A 26,288-nucleotide genomic window follows, 5' to 3' on the forward strand; every position below is an offset into this window, starting at 1 on the left:
ATCTCTTGTATTCTGTTGGTGAAGCTCGTATCTACGGCTCCTTGTCTCTTCCTTTGGTTTTCTATATCCAGGGTTGTTTCCATGTGTTCTTTCCTGATTGCTTATATTTCCATTTTTAATTCCTTCAGTTGGTTGATTGTGTTTTCCTGGAATTCTTTCAGGGATTTTTGTGATTCCTCTCTATAGGCTTCTAATTATTTATTTTTGTTTTCCTGGAATTCTTTTAGGGATTTTTGTGATTCCTCTCTGTAGGCTTCTACTTGTTTATTTTTGTTTTCCTGTGTTTCTCTAAGGGAGTTTTTCATGTCTTTCATGAAGTCCTCCAGCATAATGATCAAATATGATTTTGAAACTAGATCTTGTTTTTCTGGTGTGTTTGGATATTCCGTGTTTGCTTTGGTGGGAGAATTGGGCTCCGATGATGCCATGTAGTCTTGGTTTCTGTTGCTTGGGTTCCTGCGCTTGCCTCTCGCCATCATCTTATCTCTAGTGTTACTTTGTTCTGCTATTTCTGACAGTGGCTAGATTGTCCTATAAGCCTGTGTGTCAAGAGTGCTGGAGACCTGTTTTCCTGTTTTCTTTCAGCCAGTTATGGGAACAGAGTCTTCTGCTTTGGGGTATGTAGTTTTTCCTATCTACATGTCTTCAGCTGTTCCTGTGGGCCTGTGTCTTGAGTTCACCAGGCAGGTCGCTTGGAGCAGGAAGGTTTGTCTTACCTGTGGTCCTGAGGCTCAAGTTTGCTCGTGGGGTGTTGCTTATGAGCTCTCCACGGGGGCAGCAACCAGGAAGATCTGCGCCGCCCTTTCAGCGAGCTTCCATGCACCAGGGTTCCAGATGGCTTTTGGTGTTTTCCTCTGGAGTCAGAGATGTGGGCAGAGTGTAGTCTCTTCTGGTTTCCCAGGGGTGTCTGCCTCTCTGAAGGTTTAGCTCTCCCTCCCATGGGATTTGGGTGCAGAGAACTGTTTATCGGGTCGGTCCCTTCAGGTTCCAGCGGTGTCTCAGAGGCAGCAGACTTGCTGCTCCTGTGCCCTTATCCAAGGGAACCCAGAGGCCGTATACAGTTTTGCCATTGGTGTTCTGTTCAGAAAAATTTCCCCAGTGCTGATGTGTTCAAGGGTCTTCCCCACCTTTTCTTCTATTAGTTTGAGTGTATCTGGTTTTATGTGGAGTTTCTTCACATTATTGTCAAATACATTATTTTCTCTGTCTGTGGTGATTACAAGTTTTGCTGGATATAGTAGTTTGTTGTGGCATCTACTGCCTCTTATTCTACAAGAAGTCTGCCCCAAAACTTCTGGATTTTAGAGTGTATATTGAGAATTCAGGTATAATTTTAATAGGTCTGCCTTCATGTGCTACTTAGTTTATTCTACTGAAACTTTCAATAGTATTTCTCCATTCTGTACAATTAGTGTCTTGATTATGTGACAAGGGTACATTCTTTTCTGGTTCAATCTTTTAGGTGTTCTGTAATCTTTTTGCACCTTAATAAGCATCTTCTTCCTTTGGATATTATTTTTTCAATTATTTAGTTAAAAACATTGTCTTTGACTTTGACCTAGGCTTTTCCTTCCTTTATTACTATTACTTTTAGATTTCATCTCTTGATATTGTCACAAATTTTTAGCACATTCTATATCAGAAAAAATAATATTAACATTTTCTTTGGCCATTTTATATGTTTTGTCTACAGGGTCTTCAACACTTGAGATTCTGTCTTCCATCTCTTGCAATGTATTGGTAACATTTTTCAATTCCTGAACATCCTCAGAGACTTCCCAATTGATTCTACTTTTATCTTCGTGTCTTGGATTGTTATGTTCATTTTCTATTGTTATATTTTATTTTTTACTTATTCACTTTACATACTGCTGAGTGCCCATATCCAAGCCACTCTCTCCTACAATCCTTCCCTCATTTACTCTTTCCTTCTCCTCTGAGCAGATGGGTATCCCCTTCCCCTGGAACCTCAAGTGTCTGTGAGCATAGGGGCTTCCTCTACTACTGAAGCCAGACAAGGTGGGTCAGCTAGAAGAACATATCCCATGTACAGGCAACAGCTTTTGGGATAGACCCTGCTCCATTTGTTTGGGGACCACATGAAGATCAAGACACACATCTGCTATATGTGCATGGGGATGCCTAGATTTGGCTGGTGTTCATCCGTTAATCAGTGGTTCAGACTCTTAGAGACTGGAGGGTCCAGGTTAATTGACTCTGTTGGTCTTCCTGTGGAGTTTCTTTCTCCTTTGGCACCACAAACCTTCTGCCTACCCTTGCATAAGTGTCCCCAAGCTCCAACCAACCTTTGGATGTGGGTTTCTATATCTGTTTGAGTCAGTTGCTGGATAGAGTCTCTTAGAGAACAACATTCTCTTGTCTGGAAGCACAATAGACCATCATTAATTCAGACAGAGATTGGTATTTGCTCATGTGATTGATGATCATTTGATTAGTTATAGGTAGGCTATTCTGTCAATCTCTACTCCATCTCTTGTGCCTATATTTCCCAAAAAAAATAAATAAATAAATTTGGAGGGTTGAGGATTTAGCTCAGTGGTAGAGCGCTGGGCTCAGTCCTCAGCTCTGAAAAATAAGTAAATGAATGAATAAATAAATAAATAAAATTGTGTTGACAATTTTGTAGGCAAATTTGGTGTCTGTCTATTGCTTCACTGGGGTTCCTGCCTGGCGACAAGAAGTTACCTCTTCAGGTTTCATATGCCCAGTATACTGAATCACCCATAGATTCCTGTGTGCCGCCTTTATCTTAGTCTCTTTTTCATCCAGGAGATGTCCCCCACCACATCACCCCCCATCAGATACAGATTTCCATGGCCATCTGTGCAACTTTCCTGTGCGAGTGTTCTAAGATGCTATTGTACACATATTTTCTTCTCTGTTCCTGATTCAGATTTAACACAGAAGCCTAGACATCTGTTATTTGGATTGTTGCAGGTCCAAGTGATATCAGGTAATGTTTCTGTTGTGAGATTCAATTGTTCCTTGGTCTGTGGTTTCACCTTGGATGTTAGGAGAGAGTAGTGGCTGTGTTCTGATTGGTAGGAAACTGCTTATAGACCTGTCTCCATGCCCAGTTAATCTGGTGTGTGTCTAGTGAATGCCAGATGATTTTGGCAGCTCAGAAGTTGGATGAATTTGGAGAAAGATGTTTAAGAGAGATCTTTGTTTTTTGATCAGGTCAGAGTGGAAGGGAATACTACAGCAGATTTTCTGCCATGGAAGTGGGGATGAGACTGGGGCAATAGGACCAAAAGGAGCAGAAGGATAAGTGTTCCCTTAAAATTTCTGTTGCTGTGAAGACATATCATGACCATGGCAATCCAGTTCAAAGAAAACATTTCACTGAGATCTGGCCTACATTCAGAGGCTTAGTACATTGTGATCAAGTGTGGAAGTATGGCTGCATTAAGGAACGTATGGTGTGGAAAGCATAGCTGAGAGGTCTACAAATGAATCTGAAGGAAGCAGGAAGGCAGACTTACAGACATTGGCTGAAGCATGTGAAGCTTCAGAACCCTGTCACAATAACACACTTCCTCCAAATCCAGTCTTACTCCAAGAATGCCATATCTCCTAATAGTGCTACTACATGTGAACCATTTTCATTCAAATTCCCATAGGTGTGAATCTCCCTCCAACTTAGTGTTGCCCTGCATAAGCATAAGTACCCCTATGTTGGCTTAAATTGTGTGCTGCAGTTTGTGACTGCAACAATGCCATACCTGGGGTTGGAAAAGTTGAACTAGGGAGATTTGTGGAATTGACAGGTTATAGAAACAGAGGCATAGGCATGGGTGCCACAAGATGTTCTGCTGCAGAGCTGGGGGTGAGAAGGGGAGAATCAATATAGGGGAAAAATAAATTGTACTCAGATTTGAAGCTACGGTCCACTTTACCTAAATGGAGACCTAAGTTGATAAATAGCTGAGGATATGCTTGTATTCCAAGTCCAATGCTTTAGGATCAAGAGTGGGAACATCACAGGATTATATAAAAAATATATGGAATTTTGAGGAAATGAATATGCATTTGTTTACATTTTAAACAATGTTTAGAGACAAGCAACAAGAAGCAAAAATTACCTTTTTATTTAATATCATATTACAAAGTTTTTATAGGTAAGCAAGCATGAAAATAAAAATATAAGTCTATAAATATTAGGAAAAGGTGACTACATAAAAGGGCACATGTTCTCAAAGAAGATTAAAATGCAAAGACCATAGGTGGATTTTGTCTTTCCTTTATATTAGAAATGAAGCAACACTTAGAAGTATGAGAATAAGTGCACATGAATACAAAGGGGCTGAGTGTTGGAAAGCCAAGTGACATCAGTATACAGGTGTTTAGCAGCGAGTGGCTTGGGTTCTCAGTCTGGGTTATGCAAAGTGATAAGATGGAAGATAGAGAGTAAAAGGAGAGAAACATGGTCACCAGGAACAGGATAGTCCGTGTGGCTCTGTCTTCATGGGCAGACTTTGAGGATAGGCTGTGGCTATGGATGTACTGTACTCGTTGCTTGTGTTTGTGTAGGACAAGGATCATGGAGCCACTGGCCCAGGCCATGAGGAACAGACACATTATATCACTCAGGGAGAAAATCACTCCTGCTACAAAGAAAATGAAACTCTCAGGCCCGGCGGTGGAACAGTATCTGTGGATTCCTTTGGAAGTCAGGTTTTTACTATTCTGTGTGGCACTTACAATATTTGGTACATGGATGTTGACTATGAGCTGCAGCATCCAGCAAAGGAAACAGCAGGTGCCAATCCACTCTGAGGAACTAATTCTGAGGCTCAGCCACCCTGAGGTATTAGGGTGAAGCTTAATGGCCTGAAAGCCACTGAGGAGGGAGGTAGTAATGAGGGAGACACCTCTGGCAACTCTGTACAAGTAGAGAATGGATTTGCACCCAGCATCCCCCAAGTAAGATGCCAACCCCAAAGTGGTCAGTGTTTGAGGAATCCCTTTGGAGAGAAGAACCAAGTTGTTTGTTATGATGAGCTGATTGAGAATCAAGTTCCTGGGTCGCGTCACCTGTGTAGTGAAAAATGGGAAGTTATACTGATGAAAGAGGAAGGTATTGCCAAGGATTCCAGCAGTGGTCTGAATAAGGAACATCATTCCCCAGTTTAAGTTAATTGTAACGAAGACATCCATTTCTAGGAGAGAACTTTGAGCTTCCTTTATTTGAATCAGAGAAATATGGAGATGGGTAGTTAATTATGGTCATTTAAATGAGAAAATTCCCAGACATTTATAGTATTTGAAATGTTTCTTCACAGTTTGGTGGAACTGTTTATGACATTATGATCCTTTAGGGGATGATGCCTTGCTGGAGGACTGTCATCACTCGGATGATGGAAAGAAGCCTTGAGTGTGGATAGCCTGGCCCCCTATTCCGTTGTTTTTCTTGTGTTTAATCACCTAGCCTCTCATTGCTCCATCCACACTTTTTTTTGATGGTTTTGTTATCTTTCATTGCATAATACATCATTCTGGAGCAATAAGAGAAAAAAATTCTCTTTTCTCTACCTTATGTTTGGTTACAATTTTTGTCACAGCATCAGGTAAAGACAGTATAGTTTACTCCTCTCTCATCTAGAAATGTCTTTTCTCTCAAAACCAATGTTTGTCGTGAAAATTAACATTAGGAGCAGACCGATTTTGGACTTTGAGCACCATTTTCGGTAGGCGTACACTCAAAGCTACAATCTTCAGAGCATTGGTCTTGCTCTGACCAAGTGCTGTACAGTTCTGTACCTGATCATGAAGTGCAGTTTACCATGTTCCTTTGAGGAAACACCAGTTTTTACAAAGAGAAAATTCACATTTGGCACAGATCAATTTTTCATCTTTTTTCTTTAAAATGCTTAAGTAAACCATCAATTTCAGAAACAGCCTTGTGAAATTCAGTAAGCAATGCAGAGAAGACAGTATGGAGCCAAGCTACCCCAAAGGTATCTTCCTTCTTGTATGTGCTTAGAAGACTATGGTTTAGCAGATAAAGCTGGCACCAGGCTTTATCACCTGGGTTGGATCCTTTGGAAGTATGTGGTAAGAGAACAAACGAAAATGATACAAATGCCTTCCAAATGAAAACATTGCATATGTGCAAAGAAACATATATGTTATAAATATAGTTAGAGAGTGGAGAGATGGCTTGATGCTAAAGATCACCTCAGACGTTTTTAGAAAATTCAAATTTAGTTCCAAGCACACACCTTGTCAAGTTCACAGCTTCCAGTAACTTCAGCTCCAGGTGTTTGCCTCTTTTGGACTCCCTGGGCACTACACTCAATTGTACAAATATGTATGTGTATTCACACATGTGCATACCACACATACACAAATGAGAATAGAAGAAATAATCTGGTAAAGATATATAGGATAAAACAGTATTTTCTTAAACAAATATAATACCAAAACTTGTGTCTAGAAAAATCCATTAATAATCAAGCATTTGTTTAGAATGCACAAGGCCCAGAGTTCAATACTCATTATCATGCACACACACACACACACACACACACACACACACACACACACAAACACACACAAACACCAGACAAACACTGTATAACAAAAGCAAAGTCAAGAAACTGGCCTTGAAGGAAGAATAAAAGCCAAATAAGGGAAATCAAGATCTCTCTTTGAAGCAGAGCTCTATCTCCACCAAATTTTTAGGGTTCACTTTATATATTAAGTTCATCTTTCTGTTAACCTATTAGACAAAATTGTAGGACTTATTTACATTATTTGAGTTGCATTATTTGAAGTACTGTGGAATTAAAATAGAAGATTTGGCCAGGAGGATAGAATCCACCTTTACCTCTAGAATTCTTGAGTCAGAAGCAGGAGATATCTGCCAATTCAACGTTCATCTGTTCTACACATGTAATTTCAGGGCAGTCAGGGATAGATTGTGAGAACCTGCCTCAAACCCAGCAATGCCAGCCCAAATAAGAAATAGAAAAAATCACAGAAATATAATGGTTATTTTTCTTTTTAGATTTACTTTATTTTTATTGGATATTTTCTTTATCAACATTTCACATATTACTCCCCTTTCTGGTTTCCCCTCCAAAAACTCCCTATGATATCACCCCACCTCAGACCTCCATGAGTGTGGTCCCTTACTGTACTGGCTGGTTTTGTGTGTCGACTGGACACAAACAGAAGTTATCACAGAGAAAGGAGCCTTAGTTTAGAAATTAATGCTATAACATCACAATAAGTTTTGTAACTGGGTGGAAGTTTTGGAAATATTAAAGTCTAGATCAAACACTGGTAGATTAAGAGAAGGAAATGATAAAAAACTGAAATATTTCAAATAAAATTATTACTTCTCACTATGACCAAGGTGTGAAGGTCAGGAGTAGAATGCCCAAAATTCACAAGTCTCCAGGTCCAATCCTTAGCACTGCAAAAATAAATCTTTGCATAATTAAAATAGGCAGATTAATTTGCAGTGTTAGAGGCAATGGAAGATATCCATACATCTGTGAGTAAATATCCTCAGCAATGAACTGTGGACACTAGAGGCATACACTGAACCAATGACAATATGTGACCCTTTGACCTGCTAGGATCCCAGATAACCTATATCATTTAATAACAGAAGTCATTCATGCAAACACAAACAACTTCCTCTTTTTCTGTATTAAAGGGTTACCAGTGGAGAAATGAGTAAGGAATAAGCTAGACATGTTTTCTAGAATTTGGACAGGAAAATGGATCTCAAATGTGTGGTGAGAAAAAGTATGTTTTCACAGCCTCAAGATAGGATGGCAAATTTACTCCTTGGGAGCTCCAGTAGGTCTGGTTGTTTGAGATTGTTGTTATTCCTATGGGGTTGCACACCCCTTCAGCTTCTTCAGTCCTTTCTAAAATACCTCCATTGTGCTTCCCATGCTCTGTCCAATGGTTGGCTGTGAGCATCCACCTCTGTATTTGTCAGGCTCTGGCAGAGCCTCTCAGGAGACACTGAGCAAGCTCTCAGGCTCTCGCTATCCACAACAGTATCTGGGTTTGTTGTCTGTATATGTGGCCATTCCTTCCGTCTCTGCTCCTTAATTTGTACCAGTATTTCCTTTAGACAGGAGCCACTCTGGGTTAAAAATTTGGACAAGAGCAAGTAACCCCTTCCCCCAACCTGAGGCCTTGCCCAATTTCTGGATGTGGTCTCTACAGGTCCTCCCTCCCATTTGTTGGGCATTTTAGAAGGGTCATTTCCCTAGTCTAGAGGAATGCTAAGGTAGTGAAGTGGGAGTGAGTGGGTGGCAGATGGAGTACCTTCAAAAAGGCAGGGGTAGAGGGGATGAGATGGGGGTTTCTGGAGGAGAAACTGGTAAAGCAGATAATATATGAAATGTAAACACATAAAATATCCAATAAAAAAAATAAAGATAGGATGGGGGAAGCCCTAATAGTCTTGAGACTGGTACAGTGCATTAAGGGCTATCAAGGCACTGTCAGTATGGTCCCATGATGAAGCTACTGGTAATGTATCTATACACTATAACTCTTCCTAACCAGAATCCTAAAGTTATCTTAGTCAATTTGAGATGACACTTTTCTTACTTTTATAAAAATGTGTATTTACCTTCATCACATGATCTTAGAAGGATTTGTGACAATGAAATTAATGGATTAATGAGATTTATTCTGCTACAAAGGGCCAGTAGGAAAGCGAGGGTGTATGGTTCTGTGGGTCATATTGAAAACACTCAGAGGAATGTTCACAGAGCTAACTGAGCACAGCATGGACCATATGTGTTAGTTTCCTAGCCAGCCTTTTAAAGATGTATGCTGAAATAAGTGGACCATGTCAGCCCATGACATGAGTTCTGGTCAAATCAGGACAATATTGCTACAACTGTCTCAAAATTCTGCATATCTACCCTATACTCCTTAAGACAGTTCCAGAGAAAGAGATCTATGAAAAAGGAGTCAACTTACCAAGCCATATTCGGTGAGGCAGTAGCCACTTTGGTCACACTCAGATCATCTACACAGGAGAGCATTTCATTCCTGAGATAAAGACTTAACAGACCATGAGGTCATCCTGCAGGGAAGTGCTTAACATTTTATCCCTTAGTGCGGTGACAGTGTCTGCATGGGAATTAAAAATCATCTCAGAGAAACACTTGCACCATGTTCAAATTTCTGAGAGCAATGAGAGTTATCAATGTCAAGCCAAGCCAGGGGATATAGAGAAAAACATTGTTTCAAATGGCTAAAGAACACCTTGTGGAATTGATTGGGTATACAAGTGCACTGAGATCTAGGAAGTAGAAATAAGCTTGACTGTGTATCTTGCCACCTTGAGGGATTTAATTCCCATATGTGATTATTTATCACTCCTAAGAAATTTTCATGATGCATACCTAGAAGTGGGAAGACGAACTTCTCAGGTTGGAATGAACTGTTCTGGCTGACATTTGTTCCCAGAAAAAAAGACAGGAAGTGATGCTCTGACTCTCAACAGTGAATTTGCTGTAGCTTTAATTAACAGCTATTATGTGCAGGATTAGAACCTAATGTGGGTCTCATTGATGCTTTGGGTTCATAAGCAAAAGCAAGAAAGAAACTGGCAACACGGAGATGGCTCAACATGTAAAGGTAATTGCCTCCAAGAATAACAACATGAGTTTAACCCTGCTAGGGACAGGATACCATATAGGGATCTTCTCTGGGACACTAAGAAGCAGAAGACACATCCCTCCAAGGGATCTGGCATCAGAAATTAAGGACTACCCACAGCAGGCTTAGATGGAGACATTTCAGAATTCCAGAGTCAACTCTTTGTTAAAATTTTATTCCCATTTCTCCTAACCTCAGTCCTGGACAACTGTGCAGATTGCATTTGTGAGTGACCGCTGTTTGGTTAGCCTTGGTGTACATAATTATTCTATAATACCTGACTTTCTTATTTCTCTTTCTGCTATTTATCTCTGAGGCTTAAGAAGAATCACATATATAAGATATTCAATAAAGGATAAGTGACATATGGCAAAATTTGTTTTTCCATAGAGGCGCCTGCATGGCAACATCGGACGTAAACTCACTCATATCTGATACACCTATGAGGAGCATGAAATCACATTGCAAGAATAAATTAATGTTTTTGAAGACATTGAATTCAAAAGATTCTCATCTTGTTTCTGTAGGATTTTCTGAAAAATACACAGAGTTCACTTTGAATTAGTCCATTCTTAGACTGTGTTCAAACATCTGCCCCCTTTTTAGTTTTGAATGGCAGGATATTCATAGTGATCTTGATTTAAAATATTTTGGTAAGCTTATTTGTCCTTTGATATGCAAGTATCTTATAAGAAATCAACTATAATATTAGAACTGTAAAGGCAGTCTGTTTTATACTTTGCCACCCAAAACAGAGATCCAAAATATGTGTGATACTATTAGCTAAATTGTTATATGATAATATTCTTATATTGATGAGAAAAATCTAAAGGATAGCAAGAAAAGATATTTATATGATTAGTAGTTCTGGTGTCTGATAAAACAAAAGACCATATTTGCCTTCTAATAGAAATACAACTTTTATAATGTCTATGCAAAATAAGAAGTGATTTATATCCCAAGAAAAAATTAAATACTGTTCCTTCTTCAGAAAGATGAATGAGTCTATTATGGTCCCAAGGTTCAATAATTAACAAAGTATCTCTCCCTTGGTACATAGAGCTTTAATTTGGCCCCTGGTGGGCAGATTTTATTTCTGATGATACGATCCACATCTCATAATGACCTTTAGCTGTAGGTTTGCTTTCTCTCTAGTGACTTACACTGTTTCCTTGGCATCCAGCCATGTCCTTGATTGCTAAGTGATGAAAGAGTGTAGGGAATATCCATCATGTTTCAGTGGGTCCATCTGCAATGACAGATGCATACCTTCCCCAATCTACTTCTGAACCAGTAAAATTAGGGAAAGTTATTGCATCAGCTTGCTCACTTCCTTCTGAAGTAAAGTCACAGAAGGTGGAGTGTGCATGAGTTTGAGTTTCTTCTTGAAAATAAAACTGCAACATTAGCAGAATCTGAAATGATATTTAAGTGTATGAATTAAACATTAAAGATGAATCAAAACAGCCAGTTCCATAAGTATTAATAGGTTGATGAATAGCTAGATCATGAATCTTTCCCCATAGCATTAGGTAAGACATCAATAAAATAAGTATCTGCATGGAAATTTGGAGAAAGTTGAACAATTTTTAGAGTCAGTTTTTTCATCTCATTAATTTTCCCAAAGAACTAATTCTTCCAAAGATTCTTTGTATTATTCTCTTTACTTCTCATTTTTAAAAATAATTTTATTTTTCTTGGATATTTTATGTATTTACATTTCAAATGTTGTTCCTCTTTCCCCCTCTCCCATATTCCTCTTTCCTTCCTTCCCCTGCTTCTCTGAGGATGTTACCAATTCCACCCATCCATTCCAACCTCATTATCCTGGCATTACCCTACATTGTTGAAACAAAACTTCACAGGATCAAGGACTTTTCCTTCCATTGATGCTGGACAATGTCATTCTCTGCCACATATATGACTGGTGCCATTGGTCCCTCCATGTGTATTCATTAGTTGGTGGTTTAATCCCTGGGAGCTCTGATGGGGTCTGGTTGGTTGATACTCTTGTTCTTCCTATGGGGTTGAAAACCCCTTCCAAACCTTCAGTCTTTTCTCTAACTGCTCCATTGGGTCCCCTTGTTCAGTCCAGTGGTTATGTGCAATCATCCTCATCTATATCAGTAGGGCTCTGGCACAGCTTCAGTCCAGTGGTTATGTGCAATCATCCTCATTTATATCAGTAGGGCTCTGGCACAGCTTCAGTCCAGTGGTTATGTGCAATCATCCTCATCTATATCAGTAGGGCTCTGGCACAGCTTCTCAGGAAACACCCATATCTGGCTCCTGTCAGCAAGCACTTTGTGGCATCAGCAATAGTGACTGGGTTTGGTGGCTGCATATGGGATGGATCCCCAGATGGGAGAGTCTCTGGATGACCTTTTCTTCAGTCCTTGCTCCACTCGCTGTCCCTGTAATTCCTCCTGTGAGTATTTTGTTCTCCCTTCTAAGAAGGAATGAAGCATTCACATTTTCCTCTTCCTTCTTCTTGGGCATCACATGAACTGTGAATTTTTTCTTGGTATTCCAAGCTTTGAGGCTAAAAATGATTCATCAGTGAGTGTATGCCATGTGTGTGCTTTTGTGACTGGGTTACCTCACTCAGGATGATATTTTCTAGTTCCGTCCATTTGTTCAAGATTTTCATGTAGTCATTGTTTTTAATCATTGCTAGTACTCCAGGAGTAGATGTACCATATTTTCTGTAACCACTCATCTGTTAAAGGACATCTGGGTTCTTTCCAATTCTGTCTATTATAAATAAGGCAGCTATGAACACAGTGGAGTATGTGTCCTTCTTATATGTTAGAGCATCTTTTGGTTTTATGCCCAGGAGCTGATCTTATTTTAATTATAAAATTACATTCATTGATTGCCGTATGTATAACTGAGATTCTGTGTGTGCATGTGTGCGTGTTTGTATACATGAAATTGTTCCTGTGTGTATTGGTGTGTGGGTGTGCCTGTTGCACACATGTGTACACCTACAGTATGAGTGATGACCAAAGAACAGTGTGAGGAGTCTTTTTTTTTTTCTCTGCAACTCTGAGTAACAGAGGATAAACTCAAGTAATGGGGCTTGGCAGCAGTGCTTTTAACTACTAAGCCATTTCCCTGGCCCTCATCTTTCCATGATGCCTCCCATACACTATGAGTAACATGCAAAACACACTAAAAACTGTGACTGATAGTTTTCCCAAATTAACTTCTGAGAGTCAGATCATAACTTCCCTTCATCTAAGAACACATGTCAGACACAAAAGCTCACCCCTACCCATCCTAACCAGTTTTCTCCCTTTTAGGGATGTATGGTATAAACTTCTCATGATAACTGACAAAAAAATCACACATGACAAGTGAAGCCCACAAGGTGGCAAGATTCACACCCAAGCCTATTACCAATCCCTAGACCTCAGTGCTCTCATATACCTCAACAATTCCACCTGGTGTTTTCAGCACTCTCAGGTGATGGTTTTCTCTGAATCACCTGCCAGGGCCTGATCTGTCACTAATATCTCTAACTGCTTTCAGGAATTTGAACATGGTGCCCTGTTTCTCTGAGAGGATTTCTAATCTCCATGCAGACACTGCCACTGCACTACAGGATAAAATGATAATCACTTCCCAGCAGGATGACCACAGGGTGTGACTAGTATTTATCTCAGGGATGAAATGCCCTCCTGTGCTCATGCTCTTCCTGTGACCTAGATGGCTACTGCCCCTCTGAACATAGCTTGGTAAGCTGCCCCCTTCTTTACTGATAGATTTTTTTCCCTAAAAATCTTTAAGGCTAAGTATGAACATAACAAAACTTTTTTTAAAGATAGGCTCTAACCATTGCCAAGCATTAGCCAGGAACTATTGGGTTTAAGTCATCTACTTTTCTCAACTTAAAAGTGTTCCAGGATTTCCAGGAGATTTTTATCTTACAGGGACATGCAGTTCTTAGCTGGATGTCTGTTGAGCATTTTTGTAACATCCATAAATCCATACATTCCCTGCTCCTTTCTTTCTGCTCTGGTAAACAAGACGAAGCTCATGACACAACTGATCCCATTGTAATAGAAAATTTCAAGGACCCACGTGATCCAGGTAAAGATGTCTTTTCAAAAATGTCAATGAAAATTTACTAAGAGCTTTGCAAGAGTCTGGGGAACATAAAATGACAATTCATAGATATATTACCTGTGGATCTATCATGTGACCAAATTGATAAAGCCTTGATAGAAACTGTCTCAAAAGGTTTGTGCATGTGTTTGATGTATTTAAGCTTTTAGCATTTCCTCCTCTTAACCTTCCTGTAATTTTAACTAGATTTTAGTGTTTTCCAAACTTTAATATGAAATACGTAACTTTTTGCAATACAATACAATTAATTTTGAAACAAATAAATTTTTGTTACAAAAAGAGAGACAATTATTATTTTGGTGGATCCTATTTTTAATTTTAGGAAAATCATTATAGTTTAGATTAGTGTTCTTCTATCACTGATTTGGGTGGGAATTGTTTATTTTGAGAGAGGTTCTAACAATGTGACCCTACATGGCTTTAAACACCCTGTGTAGATCAGGCCAGCCTTGAACTGGTGGATATCTGATGCCTCTGCCTCAGGAATGATAGAAATAAAGGTGGATTCCCCACACCTGGTCATTTCTTTAATGATATAATATATATATACTTAACATCATACTGTACCATATAATTATTGCATATTAAATTTCATGGATTGATTTGATTCTACTTTAAATAATGCCACTGGAAAAACCTAAGTCCTGTAATTTTGTCTCGTACATACACACAAAAGATGAACTTACTATACATAGGGGACCATGAATGCTTAGCATAGATAAGTTCTGCTGTCAAGAATGATCTCGATTTCCCCTTGATTCGTATTACCCCTTAAAGGCCAGATTCTTGACTTTGCTTTTCTCATGCAATTTTCGTTGGAGTTTTTTTTTTTTCTGAAAAGGAGTATTGAACCCAGGGCCTTGCGCATTCTAAGTAAGTGCTCTGTTACTGAAAAACAGCCCAGCCTTAGGTTTTCCTGAATCGTAGCAAATGTATATATATATATATATATTTTTTTTTTCTTTTAATAGACTTGAAGTCTGTGCCATTAGGATTCCTCTGTGCTAAGTTTCCATCCATACATGTACACTGCTCTTTGTATTTCCTTTTGTTTCTGTGCACAGAGGGTCTAAATTTATACCTTAGGTATACAGATGGATTTTTTTTTAATTTCCCAGAACTTTCTGACTGCTTTTGTTAAGTTTGGTATTTAAGCTGAGTGAGGTGGCCCACACAAGTATTCTCAGTACTCAGCAGGTAGAGTTTAAAATTCCTTAGTAACTTGGGGCCTCGGCAACAATGTAGGACCTGATTTCTGGATCCTAAAACCAAAAAGGAAGGCATTTTAAAGCTATGTATGTGTATTATACATATAGTACCATATATCACATACTTGTTAAATAACAGAATAATATCTCATAACATTTTACATGTATTTAATTTTGTTATTGAATTGTGTAAAATTATTTTAAACAAATCTGTTTAAACTCAATATAAATAATACCTCACTGCTAGATTAGTGCCATATTCTCTGATAAAGTTAGGCTTGCTACTGTATGTTTTGGTGGTTTTCTTGTTTTTGTTTTCTTCTGATTTGCTTTTTGAGACAGTATGTCACTACCAAGTCCTGGATGGCCTGGGTTCCTTATATTGATCAGGATAACCTTGAACTCATGGAGATATGTCAGCCTGTGCATCTCATATACTAGAATTGAGCTTTAGCTGGCTGATTCTTTACTTTTTTAATGTTAATCCTTAGGCTTACGAATTATTTTTGACACAAATGTTGGTATTATGTTTATAAAAATGAACTTCTTTCATTGTTTAACAGATGTATTTCTTATATTCGTATTCATATGTGTGTGTGTACATATGTTTGTGTGTGTTTGCATGCATAGGCAGGTATTTGTACACCTGAGTGCTTGCCCACGGAGCCTGAAAGAGATAGACAAACCCCTGGAGCTGGAATTGCTGGGAGTTGTGGACTGCACAAACTGTGTTTTAGGTATTAAACTTAAATCCTCTGAAAAGAATGAAGTGGTCTTAAATACCAAGCCATCTCTCCAGCCATCCCCCTGTTTTGACAATGTACGTGCTTGTGTACAGATATGCAATGTTGTTCATTTGGAAGGCATTTGTACCATTATAGTCTGTTCTCCTACCACATATATTATAAGGATCCAACCCAGGTAATCAGGCTTGGCAAAAGTTTTAGGTGCTGAAACACACTCTTCTAAACACAGACAAGAAGGAAGATACATTGGTGACAGCATGGTTCCGTGCTGTCTTCTCTGCATTGCTACTGACCTTCACAAATGCGATATTTTGAATTTGTGGTTTATTTTTATTTCTTAATGATAAAAGAATAGAGATCCACCTGTACCATCTACTATGTTTCTGTTTGGAAACACTGCTGTTTTCTCAAAGGAACCCAGTCCACAGGACTTCTTTATCAGGTGCACAGCGGCAGAACACACCATCAGGGTAATACCAAGCCAATGAGTCTTCCAGTGATTAGAGTGAAACACTTTGAGTGTGTGGCTACAAACAATGCTGCTCATAGTGACAGTGCATCCAAAAAGTCTCTGGTCGTGATGTTGATATTCACAGTAGAATCCAGTTTTGATAGGAAAGACATTTGTAAATTAGGAGGAGTAAATAATACTGGATTTCTCTGGAGCTATGATAAAACACTATAACCAAAAGCAAATAAGAAAAGAGAGAATTTGTTTTTGCTTATGGCTCCAGAATCTGTCCTGAGGGGAAATGACCACAAACAGCCAGAGAAACATTGGAGAAAAGAACAGGAGGATGGATGATTAAACAAGCAAGAAAAACAACAGAATGTGGGGCCAGGCTATCCTCACTCAGGGCTTCTTCCCTTGCTCCCAGTGATGGCCATCCTCCAGCAAGGCATCATCTACTAAAGAATCATAACATCATAAACAGTGCTACCACCTGTGAAGACATTATTCAAATACCATAAGTCTCTGGAGATTTTCTCATTCAATTGACCATGAGTAACAACCCACCTCCATATTTCTCTGATTCAAATAAAGGAAACACATAGCCTTCTTCTAAAAATGGATATAGCAGTTTACACAAACTTAAAGTGGGGAATAATGTTCCTCATTCAGACCACTGCTGGAATCCTAGGCAATTCCTTTCTCTTTCATATGTATAACTTCCCATTTTTCAGTACACAAGTGATGAGACCCACAAACTTGCTTATCAATCAGCTCATCATATCAAACAACTTGGTCCTTCTCTCCAAAGGAATCCCTCAGACATTGGCCACATTTGGGGTTGACATCTTTCCTGGGTGATGCTGGGTTCAAATTTGTTCTCTGTTTGTTTGTACAGTGTGGCCAGAGGTGTCTCCCTCAGTACCACCTCCCTCCTCAGTGGCTTTCAGGCCATTAAGCTTCACCCGAATACTTCAGGGTGGCTGAGCCTCAGAATTAGTTCCTCAGAGTGGATTGGCACCTGCTGTTTCCTTTGCTGGATGCTGCAGCTCATATTCAATATACATTTAACCATTATTGCAAATGCCCCACAGAATAGTAAAAACTAGACTACCAAAGGAATCCAGAGATACTGTTACTCCACCACACCAGAGAAATTTGTTTTTGTGCTAATAGAAATGATAGCAGCCCTAAGTGATATAATATGTCTGGTCATCATGACCTGGGCCAGTGGCTCCATGGTTCTTGTCCTATGTGAGCATAAGCAGCAATTCCAGTATATCCTTAGCCACAGACTGTCCCCAAAGCCTGCACATGAGATCAGAGCCACACAGACTATCTTGATCATGATGCCCACGCTTCTCTCCTTTCAGCTTATAGCTTCCATCTTCTCACTTTGGATAAGACAGACTGTGAATCCAAGCCATTGGTTGATGACCATGACTGTGCTGATGTCCTCGGCCTTTCTAACACTTAGTCCCCTTAGTTGAATTTCAACAAAACTTGTCCCCTAGGTTCTATTCTGTCTTTTTATCAAAGAAAATGAATGGTCCAACTATCATTTCTGAGTTTTGAGTTTTTTCTAGGACATATCCTCTTTTATAAATTTCCCACCAATATTTATAGGCTTATATGCCTGTTGTCATGCTTGTTTATTTGTAAACTTTGGAATTTAATATTCAATAGACAAGACAGTTATTTCTTCACAGTGCTTATTAGATTCCCAAAACATGAACATGGTTTTCCTTCCTAAACACTACATAGGTTGAATACATATCTTTACCTGTCCCTTTGTTTTTTCCAGACCCAGTTCCCTAATCTCATGCCCATCTTAGCAGCAAATCACATGTCTAAGCATGTCCCCATCTCTTGGAGATTCCACAATTATTCTGTTCAGAATTACCTTCCTTCCACCTATTGCTCTATTCCAGCCCCCAAATCCTACAGGCCCTCCTTGATAACACAAAGGCCACTCCTGCTTGGGAAGCAGATACGTTGATGAATATCTTCACCACTCTTTCTCCTCCTGCAGATCCAATTTCTCAGTCTCATGTAGCAGAACACCTGCTGCAGTCTCTCCACTCTGACCTGATCCCGAAGATATGAGCAAGATTATTCTCTCCAACCTTCTTTCCTCCATCCCATCTTATAACCACAGCCTCCAATAGGAGCAGGCATTTCCTGAGAACACAAGAGCTTCCCAGGCAAGGAAAAGAAGTAAGCTAACTAAAGATGTTCACCATCCCCTCATCTCTCCTATACCAATCCCTGAGTCTCATCACTTGATTTGCGAGAGAACACATTCTGCAGGCTTCCTGCCCCCACTATACCCATATATCCTGTTGATCTCAAGTACCTTCCCTTTCCTACCTCTATGGTTTGCTTTATCCCAGGCACTAAATCCAGCAGGCACTTCTTGATAAACCATAGGCCATTCCTGCCACAAAAGTTGGTGGGCTAATTGCAAGTCTTCCCCTCTCCTTTCATTTCTCCATATCCAAACCACAAGTCTCATCAAAGAATGTCTAGTATAACTTCAGGGAAAAACTTCCTTCATCCTTTACTTCTATTTCCAGGAGACTAAATAAGCAGATCTTTCTTCCATTCTGTAAATCTCTTCAGATAACTAGCCTATCCCATTTCCAAAGTATCAAGTCTTAATAGACAGAAATATATTTTACCAAGAATCCCTAGTATCCACATCTATCAGGTCCAAATGTACTCATTTTCCATGTATTTGCTTCTTTTTATTCTATAACGTTCAAGTGTGCTGTGACTCTACTGAAGTTTGTTCTCTCCAGTTTCTTTTTGATGGAAATCAGAGCTATATGTTTTCCTCTTAGCACTGTTTTCATTGTGTCCCATATGCCTGAGCATGTTATACCTTCATTTTCATTAAATTCTAAAAAGTCTTTAATTTCATTTTTTAAATTTTTTTCTTACCTTTATAAAATTAGGTATTTTTTATTTACATTTCAAATGTTATTCCCTCTCCTGGTGCCCAGGCCAACATCCCCCTAACCCCTCTGCCTCCCTTTCTACATGGGTGTTCCCCTCCCCGTCTTCCCCCCATTACCATCCTTGCCCCAAGAATCCCATTCACTGAGGGTCCAGCATTGTCTGGACCAAGGGCCTGCCCTTCCACCGGTACCCTTACTAGGCTATTCATTGCTACCTATGCAGGTAGAGCAGAGGGTCAGTCCATTTATAGTCTTTGGGTAGTGTCTCAGTCCCCAAAACTGGCATTCTTGTTCATATGAGGTCTCAAGCCCCTTCAGCTCTTTCAGTCCTTTCTCTGATTCCTCAAAGGGGGTCCCGTTTTAAGTTCAGTGGTTTGCTGCTGACATTCGCCTATGTATTTGCTGTATTCTGGCTATGTCTCTCAGGAGAGATCTACATCCAGTTCCTGTCAGCCTGCACTTCTTTGCTTCAACCATCTTATCTAGTTTGGTCCTGTGTAGATATGGGCCACATGTGGGGCAAGCTCTGAATGGGCATTCCTTCAGCCTCTGTTCTAAACTTTGCCTCCCTATCCCCTCCTAAGGATATTCTTGTTCCCCTTATGAAGGAGGAGTGAAGTATCCACATTTTGGTCAACCTTCTTGAGTTTCATGTGTTCTGTGCATCTAGGTTAATTCAAGCATTTGGGCTAATATCCACTTATCAATGAGTGCATACCATTTGTGTTTTCTGTGATTTGGTTACCTCATTCAGCATGATATGTTCCAGTTCCATTCATTTGCCTATGAATTTCATAAAGTCATTGTTTTTGATAGCTGAGTAGTATTCCATTGTGTAGATGGGCCACATTTTCTGTATCCATTCCTATGTTGAAGGGCATCTGGATTCTTTCCAGCTTCTGGCTATTAAATAAGGCTGTTATGAACATAGTGGAACAAATGTATTTGTTATATGTTGGGGCATCTTTTGGGTATATGCCCAAGAGAGGTATAGCTGGGTCCTCAGGTAGTACAATGTCCAATTTTCTGAGGAACCTCCAGACTGATTTCCCGAATGGTTGTACCAGTCTTTAATCCCACCAACAATGGAGGAGTGTTCCTCTTTCTCCACATCCTCACCAGCATGTCATGTTGCCGGAGATTTTGATCTTAGCCATTCTCACTGGTGTGAGGTGGAATCTCAGGTTTGTTTTGATTTGCATTTCTCTTATGACAAAAGATGTTGAACATTTCTTTCTGTGCTCCTCAGCCATTCGATATTCCTCAGCTGTCAATTCTTTGTTTAGCTCTGAACCCCATTTTTTTTATTAACTTGAGTATTTCTTATTTACATTTGGAGTGTTATTCCCTTTCCCGGTTTCCGGGCAAACATCCCCCTAATCCCTCCCCCTCCCCTTCTTTATGGGTGTTCCCCTCCCCATCCTCCCCCCATTGCCACCCTCCCCCCAACAATTACGTTCACTGGGGGTTCAGTCTTAGCAGGACCAAGGGCTTCCCCTTCCACTTGTGATCTTACTAGAATATTCATTGCTACCTATGAGGTCAGAGTCCAGGGTCAATCCATGTATAGTCTTTAGGTAGTGGCTTAGTCCCTGGAAGCTCTGGTTGCTTAGCATTGTTGTTCATAAGGGGTCTCGAGCTCCTTCAAGCTCTTCCAGTTCTTTCTCTGATTCTTTCAACGGGGGTCCCGTTCTCAGTTCAGTGGTTTGCTGTTGGCATTCACCTCTGTATTTGCTGTATTCTGGCTGTGTCTCTCAGGAGAGATCTACATCCGGCTCCTGTCGACCTGCACTTCTTTGATTCATCCATCTTGTCTAATTGGGTGGCTGTATATATATGGGCCACACATGTGGGGCAGGCTCTGAATGGGTGTTCCTTCTGTGTCTGTTTTAATCTTTGCCTCTCTATTCCCTGTCAAGGGTATTCTTGTTCCCCTTTTAAAGAAGGAGTGAAGCATTCACATTTTGATCATCTGTCTTGAGTTTCATTTTGAACCCCATTTTTAATAGGGTCATTTTTCTTCCTGTAGTCTAATGTGAGTTCTTTGTATATTTTGGATATATGCTGTCTATTAGTTGTAGGATTGTAATTTCTTTATTTATTCTTTTCTTGACCAAGTTGACATTGAGTAGAGAATTGGTCAGCTTCTCTGTGTATGTGGGCTTTCTGTTGTTTTTGTCGCTATTAAAGAGGAGCCTTAGACCACAGTGATATAATAGATGCATGGGATTATTTCTATCATTTTGTATGTGATGTGGCCTGTTTTATGAGAGAATTTATGGTCAATTTTAGAGTAGTTGCAATGAGGTGCTGAAAAGAAGTTTTATTCTTTTGTTTTAGTTTGAAATGTTCTGTAGGCATCTGTTAAATCCACTTGGTTCATAACTTCTGTTACTTTCACTGTATCACTGTTAAGTTTCTCTTTCCATGATCTGTCCATTGCTGAGAGTGGGATTTTGAAGTCTCCACTATTATTGTGTGAGGTTCTGTGTGTACTTCAAGTTTTGGTCAAGTTAATTCCATGAATGTGGGTGCTGTTCCATTTGGAGATTAGATATTCAGAATTGAGGGGTCATCTTAGTGGATATGTTCTTTGGTGAGTATGAAGTGTCCTGCCTTAACTTTTTGATGTATTTTGGTTAAAATTTTTTTTATTCAATACTAAAATGGCTACTCCAGCTTCTGTCTTGGGACCACTTGTTTAGAAATTATTTTTGAACCTTTAACTTTGAGGACATGTCTGTTTATGTTACTGAAGTACGCTCCCTGTATGCACCAAAATGCTCGGTTATATTTACCTATCCAGTAAGTTAGTCTATGTCTTTTTATTGAGGAATTGAGTCCATTGATGTTAATAGGCAAAAAGGAATAGTGATTTCTGTTTCCTGTTATTTTTTGATGTTAGAGGTAGAATTATGTTTTTGTGCCTATCGTCTTTTGGGTTTGTTGAAAGAAAATTACGTTCTTTTTTTTTTTTCCTGGGTTTTGTTTCCCTCTTTGTGTTGGAGTTTTCCATCTAATGCTTTGTAGGGCTGGATTTGTGGAAAGATATTATGTAAATTTGGTTTTGTCATAGAATACCTAGGTTTCTCCATCTATGGTAATTGAGAGTTTTGCAGGATATGGTAGAGTGGACTGGCATGTCTTCTGACTTTCATAGTCTCTCCTGAGAAGACTGGTATAATTCTGATAGTTCTTCCATTATATGTCACTTGACTTTTTTCCCTTACTGCTTTTAATATTCTTTCTTCGTTTTCTGTATTTGATATTTTGACTATTACATGACAGACGGTATTTGTATTCTGGTTGAATCTAATTGGAGTCCGTAGGCTTCTTGTTTGTTTATGGACATCTTTTTCTTTAGGTTGGGAAAGTGTTTTTTTATAATTTTGTTTGAAGATATTTACTGGCACTTTAAGTTTGGAATCTTTGCTGTCTTCTATACCTATTATCCTTCAGTTTGATCTTCTCATTGTTTCCTAGATTTCCTGGATGTTTTAGGCTAGGAGCTTTTGGCATTTTTCATTTTATTTGACGGTTATGTCAATGTTTTCTATGGTATTCTGCCCCTTGGATTCTCTCTTCTATCTCTTGTATTCTATTATTGATGCTTTATCTAGGACACCTGATCACTTTCCTATGTTTTCAGTCTTCAGAATTGTTTTCCTTTTTTATTTCTTTATTGTTTCTATTTCCATTTTTAAATCCTGGATGGTTTTGTTCAATTCCTTCAACTGTTTGGTTGTGTTGTCCTATAATTTTTTCAGGAACGTTTGTGTTTCCTCTTTAAGGGCTTCTACCTGTTTACCTGTGTTGTCCTGTATTTTTTTAAATGAGTGATTTACGTCATTATTAAACTCCTCCAATATCATCATAGATGTGATTTTAAATCAGAATCTTGATTTTTCGTTGTGTTGGAACATAAAGGAATTGCGGTGTTGGGAGAACTTGGTTCATATGATACCAAGTGTCCTTGATATCTATTGCTTAGGTTCTGGTTCTTGCCTCTTGACATGTGCTTATCTCTGGTGTTATCTGGTCTTGATGTCTCTGACAGTGGCTTTTATTTTTACTACTTGAAGAAAGTCAATTAGACCAGCACTGTTTATTGAAGATGCTCTCCTTTTTCCATTATATATTTTTGTCTTCTTTTTTTTTTTTTTAAAGATCAAGTGTGCTTAAGTGTGTGGTTTTATTTCTGGGTCTTCAATTCTAGTCCATTAACCAACCTGTATGCTAGAGAGAAAAAATGGAAAAAGGTCTTCCAAGCATATGGTCCCAAGAAACAAGCAGAAATTCCCATATTAATATCCAATAAAATAGTCTTTCAAGCGAAAATTATCAATCATGGTTAAAAAAAAAAGAAAAAACAAAAGGACATTTCGTATTCATCAAAGGGAAAATCCACAAAAAGAACATGTGTGCATCAAATTCATGGGCACTCACATTCAATAAAGAAACTTTACTAAAGCTCAAAACACATTGAACCCCACACTATAGTAGTGGGAGACTTCAACACTCCACTCTCATCAATGGACTGGTCATGGAAATAGAAACTAAACAGAAACATCATGGAACTAATAGAGGTTATGAACCAAATGTATTTATTTTATTGGAGCTGAGGACCGAACCCAGGGCCCTCCGCTTGGTAGGCATGTGCTCTACCACTGAGCTAAATCCCCAATCCCAAACCAAATGTATTTAACAGATATATATATACAGAACATTTCATACTAAAAAAAAGAATATACTGTCTTTTCAGCACCTCATTGTACCTTATGGAAAATCAAACATATAATTGCTCACAAAACTACCCTCAACCAATACAAGAAGATTGAAATAATCCCATGCATCCTGTCATGGAACCATGGTCTAAGACTGTTCTTCAATAATAGTAAAACAAAAGAAAACCCACATACATGTGGAAATTGATCTACTTTTTATCTAATGATAACTTGGGCAGGAAAAAAGTAAAAATAGAAATTAAAGACTTCCAGGAATTTAATGAAAATGTTGACACATCAAACTTAAATTTATGGGACACAATATAAGTGGTGCAAGAAGGAAAATTCACAGCACTAAGAGCACTGGTAAAGAAACTGGAGAGATCTTACACTAGCAACTTTACAGCACACTTGAATGCTGCAGAAAAAAAAAAAAGAAACAAACTCACCCAAGAGGAATAAAAGACAGGAGATAGTCAAACTCAGGGTTGAAATCAACCAAATAGAAACAAAGAGAACAATATAAAGAATCAGCAAAGCCAAAAGCTGAGTCTTGAGAGAATCAAGAAAATAGATAAAGGAAAAAGAATTCATTGCCTGAACAGGTAGGCACTCTTGAGACTGCAGAGCAGGGGAGACCAACAATACTGCCCACCTCTGTCCACATCCTTGGCCCAAGAGGAAACTGTATAGGGCCTCTGAGAACCAGAAGATAGGGGCACTAAAACGGCAGGTCCCCTGCAGTACAGACACTGCCTTAATCTGAAGGAATATGATCAAAAGCTCCCTGCACCCAAATCCCGTGGGAGGGAAAGCTAAACCTTCAGAGGGCAGACACGCCTGGGAAGATAGAAGAGAATACACTCTGCCAACATTTCTGACTCCAGAGGAAAACACCTAACAACATCTGGGAACCCAGTGCACTGGGGCCCTGGGAAAAGGCAACACAGGCCCTCCTGGTTGTGCCTGTCACTGAGACCTCAAAAAGAGCACCCCAGGAACAACTTAAGCTGTGGGACCACAGGTAAGACCAACTTTTCTGCTCCAAATGACCGGCCTGGTGGACTCAGGACACAGGCCCACAGGAACAGCTGCAGACCAGTAGACAGGACAGACTACAAGCCTGAAAGCAGAACACTCTGTTCCCATAACTGGCTGAAAGAAAACAGGGAAACAGGTAAACAGCACTCCTGTCACACAGGCCTATAGGATGGTCTCGCCACTGTCAGAAATAGTAGAACAAGGTAACACCAGAGACAACCTGATGGTGAGAGTCAAGCGCAGGAACCCAAACAACAGGAACCAAGACTAAATGGCATCATCGGAGCCCAATTATCCAAGAAAGCCAACACTGAATATCCAAACACACCAGAAAAGCAAGATCTAGATTTAAAATCACATTTGATCATGATGCTGGAAGACTTCAAGAAAGACATGAAGAACTCCCTTAGAGAAACGGAGGAAAACATAAATAAATAAGTAGAAACCTATGTAGAGGAAGCACAAAAATCCCTGAAAATTTTCAAGGAAAACGGCAATAAACAGGTAAAGGAATTAAAAATGGAAATAAAAGCAATAAAGAAAGCACAAAGGGAAAGAACCCTGGATATAGAATATCAAAGGAAGAGACAAGGAGCTGTAGATACAAGCATTACCAACAGAATGCAAGAGATAGAAGAGAGAATCTCAGGAGCAGAAGATTCCATAGAAATCATCGACACAACTGTCAAAGATAATGTAAAACGGAAAAAAGCAACTGGTCCAAAACATACAGGAAAGCCAGGTCTCAATGAGAAGATCAAACCTAAGAATTATAGGTATAGAAGAGAGTGAAGACTCCCAGTTCAAAGGACCAGTAAATATCTTCAACAAAATCATAGAAGAAAACTTCCCTAACCTAAAAAAAGAGATACCCATAGGCATAAAAGAAGCCTACAGAACTCCAAATAGACTGGACCAGAAAAGAAATTCCTCCTTTCACTTAATAGTCAAAACACCAAATGCACAAAACAAAGAAAGAATACTAAAAGCAGTAAGGGGAAAAGGTCAGGTAACATATAAAGGCAGACCTATCAGAATCACACCAGACTTCTCACCAGAGACTATGAAAGCCAGAGGATCCTGGACAGATGACATACAGACCCTAAGAGAACACAAATGCCAGCCCAGGTTACTGTATCCTGCAAAACTCTCAATTAATATAGATGAAGAAACCAAGATATTCCATGACAAAACCAAATTTAAACAATATCTTTCTACAAATCCAGTGCTACAAAGGATAATAAATGGTATAGCCCAACATAAGGAGGCAAGTTACACCATAGAAAAAGCAAGAAACTAATCGTCCTGGCAACAAAACAAAGAGAAGAAAAGCACACAAACATAATCCCACATTTAAATAT

The 26,288-nt window shown here is 39.2% G+C and overlaps 1 protein-coding gene and 1 pseudogene across 1 annotated transcript; one reads left to right on the plus strand and one right to left on the minus strand.

The window, feature by feature from the left end:
• Window positions 1–4,227: 4,227 nt before the first annotated feature.
• Window positions 4,228–5,181, minus strand: LOC116894515 (vomeronasal type-1 receptor 1-like). Its single transcript, XM_032896216.1, has one exon. The coding sequence runs from the start codon at window positions 5,179–5,181 to the stop codon at window positions 4,228–4,230; it is 954 nt and encodes a 317-aa protein (XP_032752107.1).
• An 11,639-nt stretch (window positions 5,182–16,820) lies between these two features.
• Window positions 16,821–17,692, plus strand: LOC116893421 (annotated as a pseudogene).
• The last annotated feature ends 8,596 nt before the right edge of the window (window positions 17,693–26,288 follow it).

This window comes from Rattus rattus, chromosome 2 (assembly GCF_011064425.1).
Source record: "Rattus rattus isolate New Zealand chromosome 2, Rrattus_CSIRO_v1, whole genome shotgun sequence".
NCBI lineage: Eukaryota > Metazoa > Chordata > Mammalia > Rodentia > Muridae > Rattus > Rattus rattus.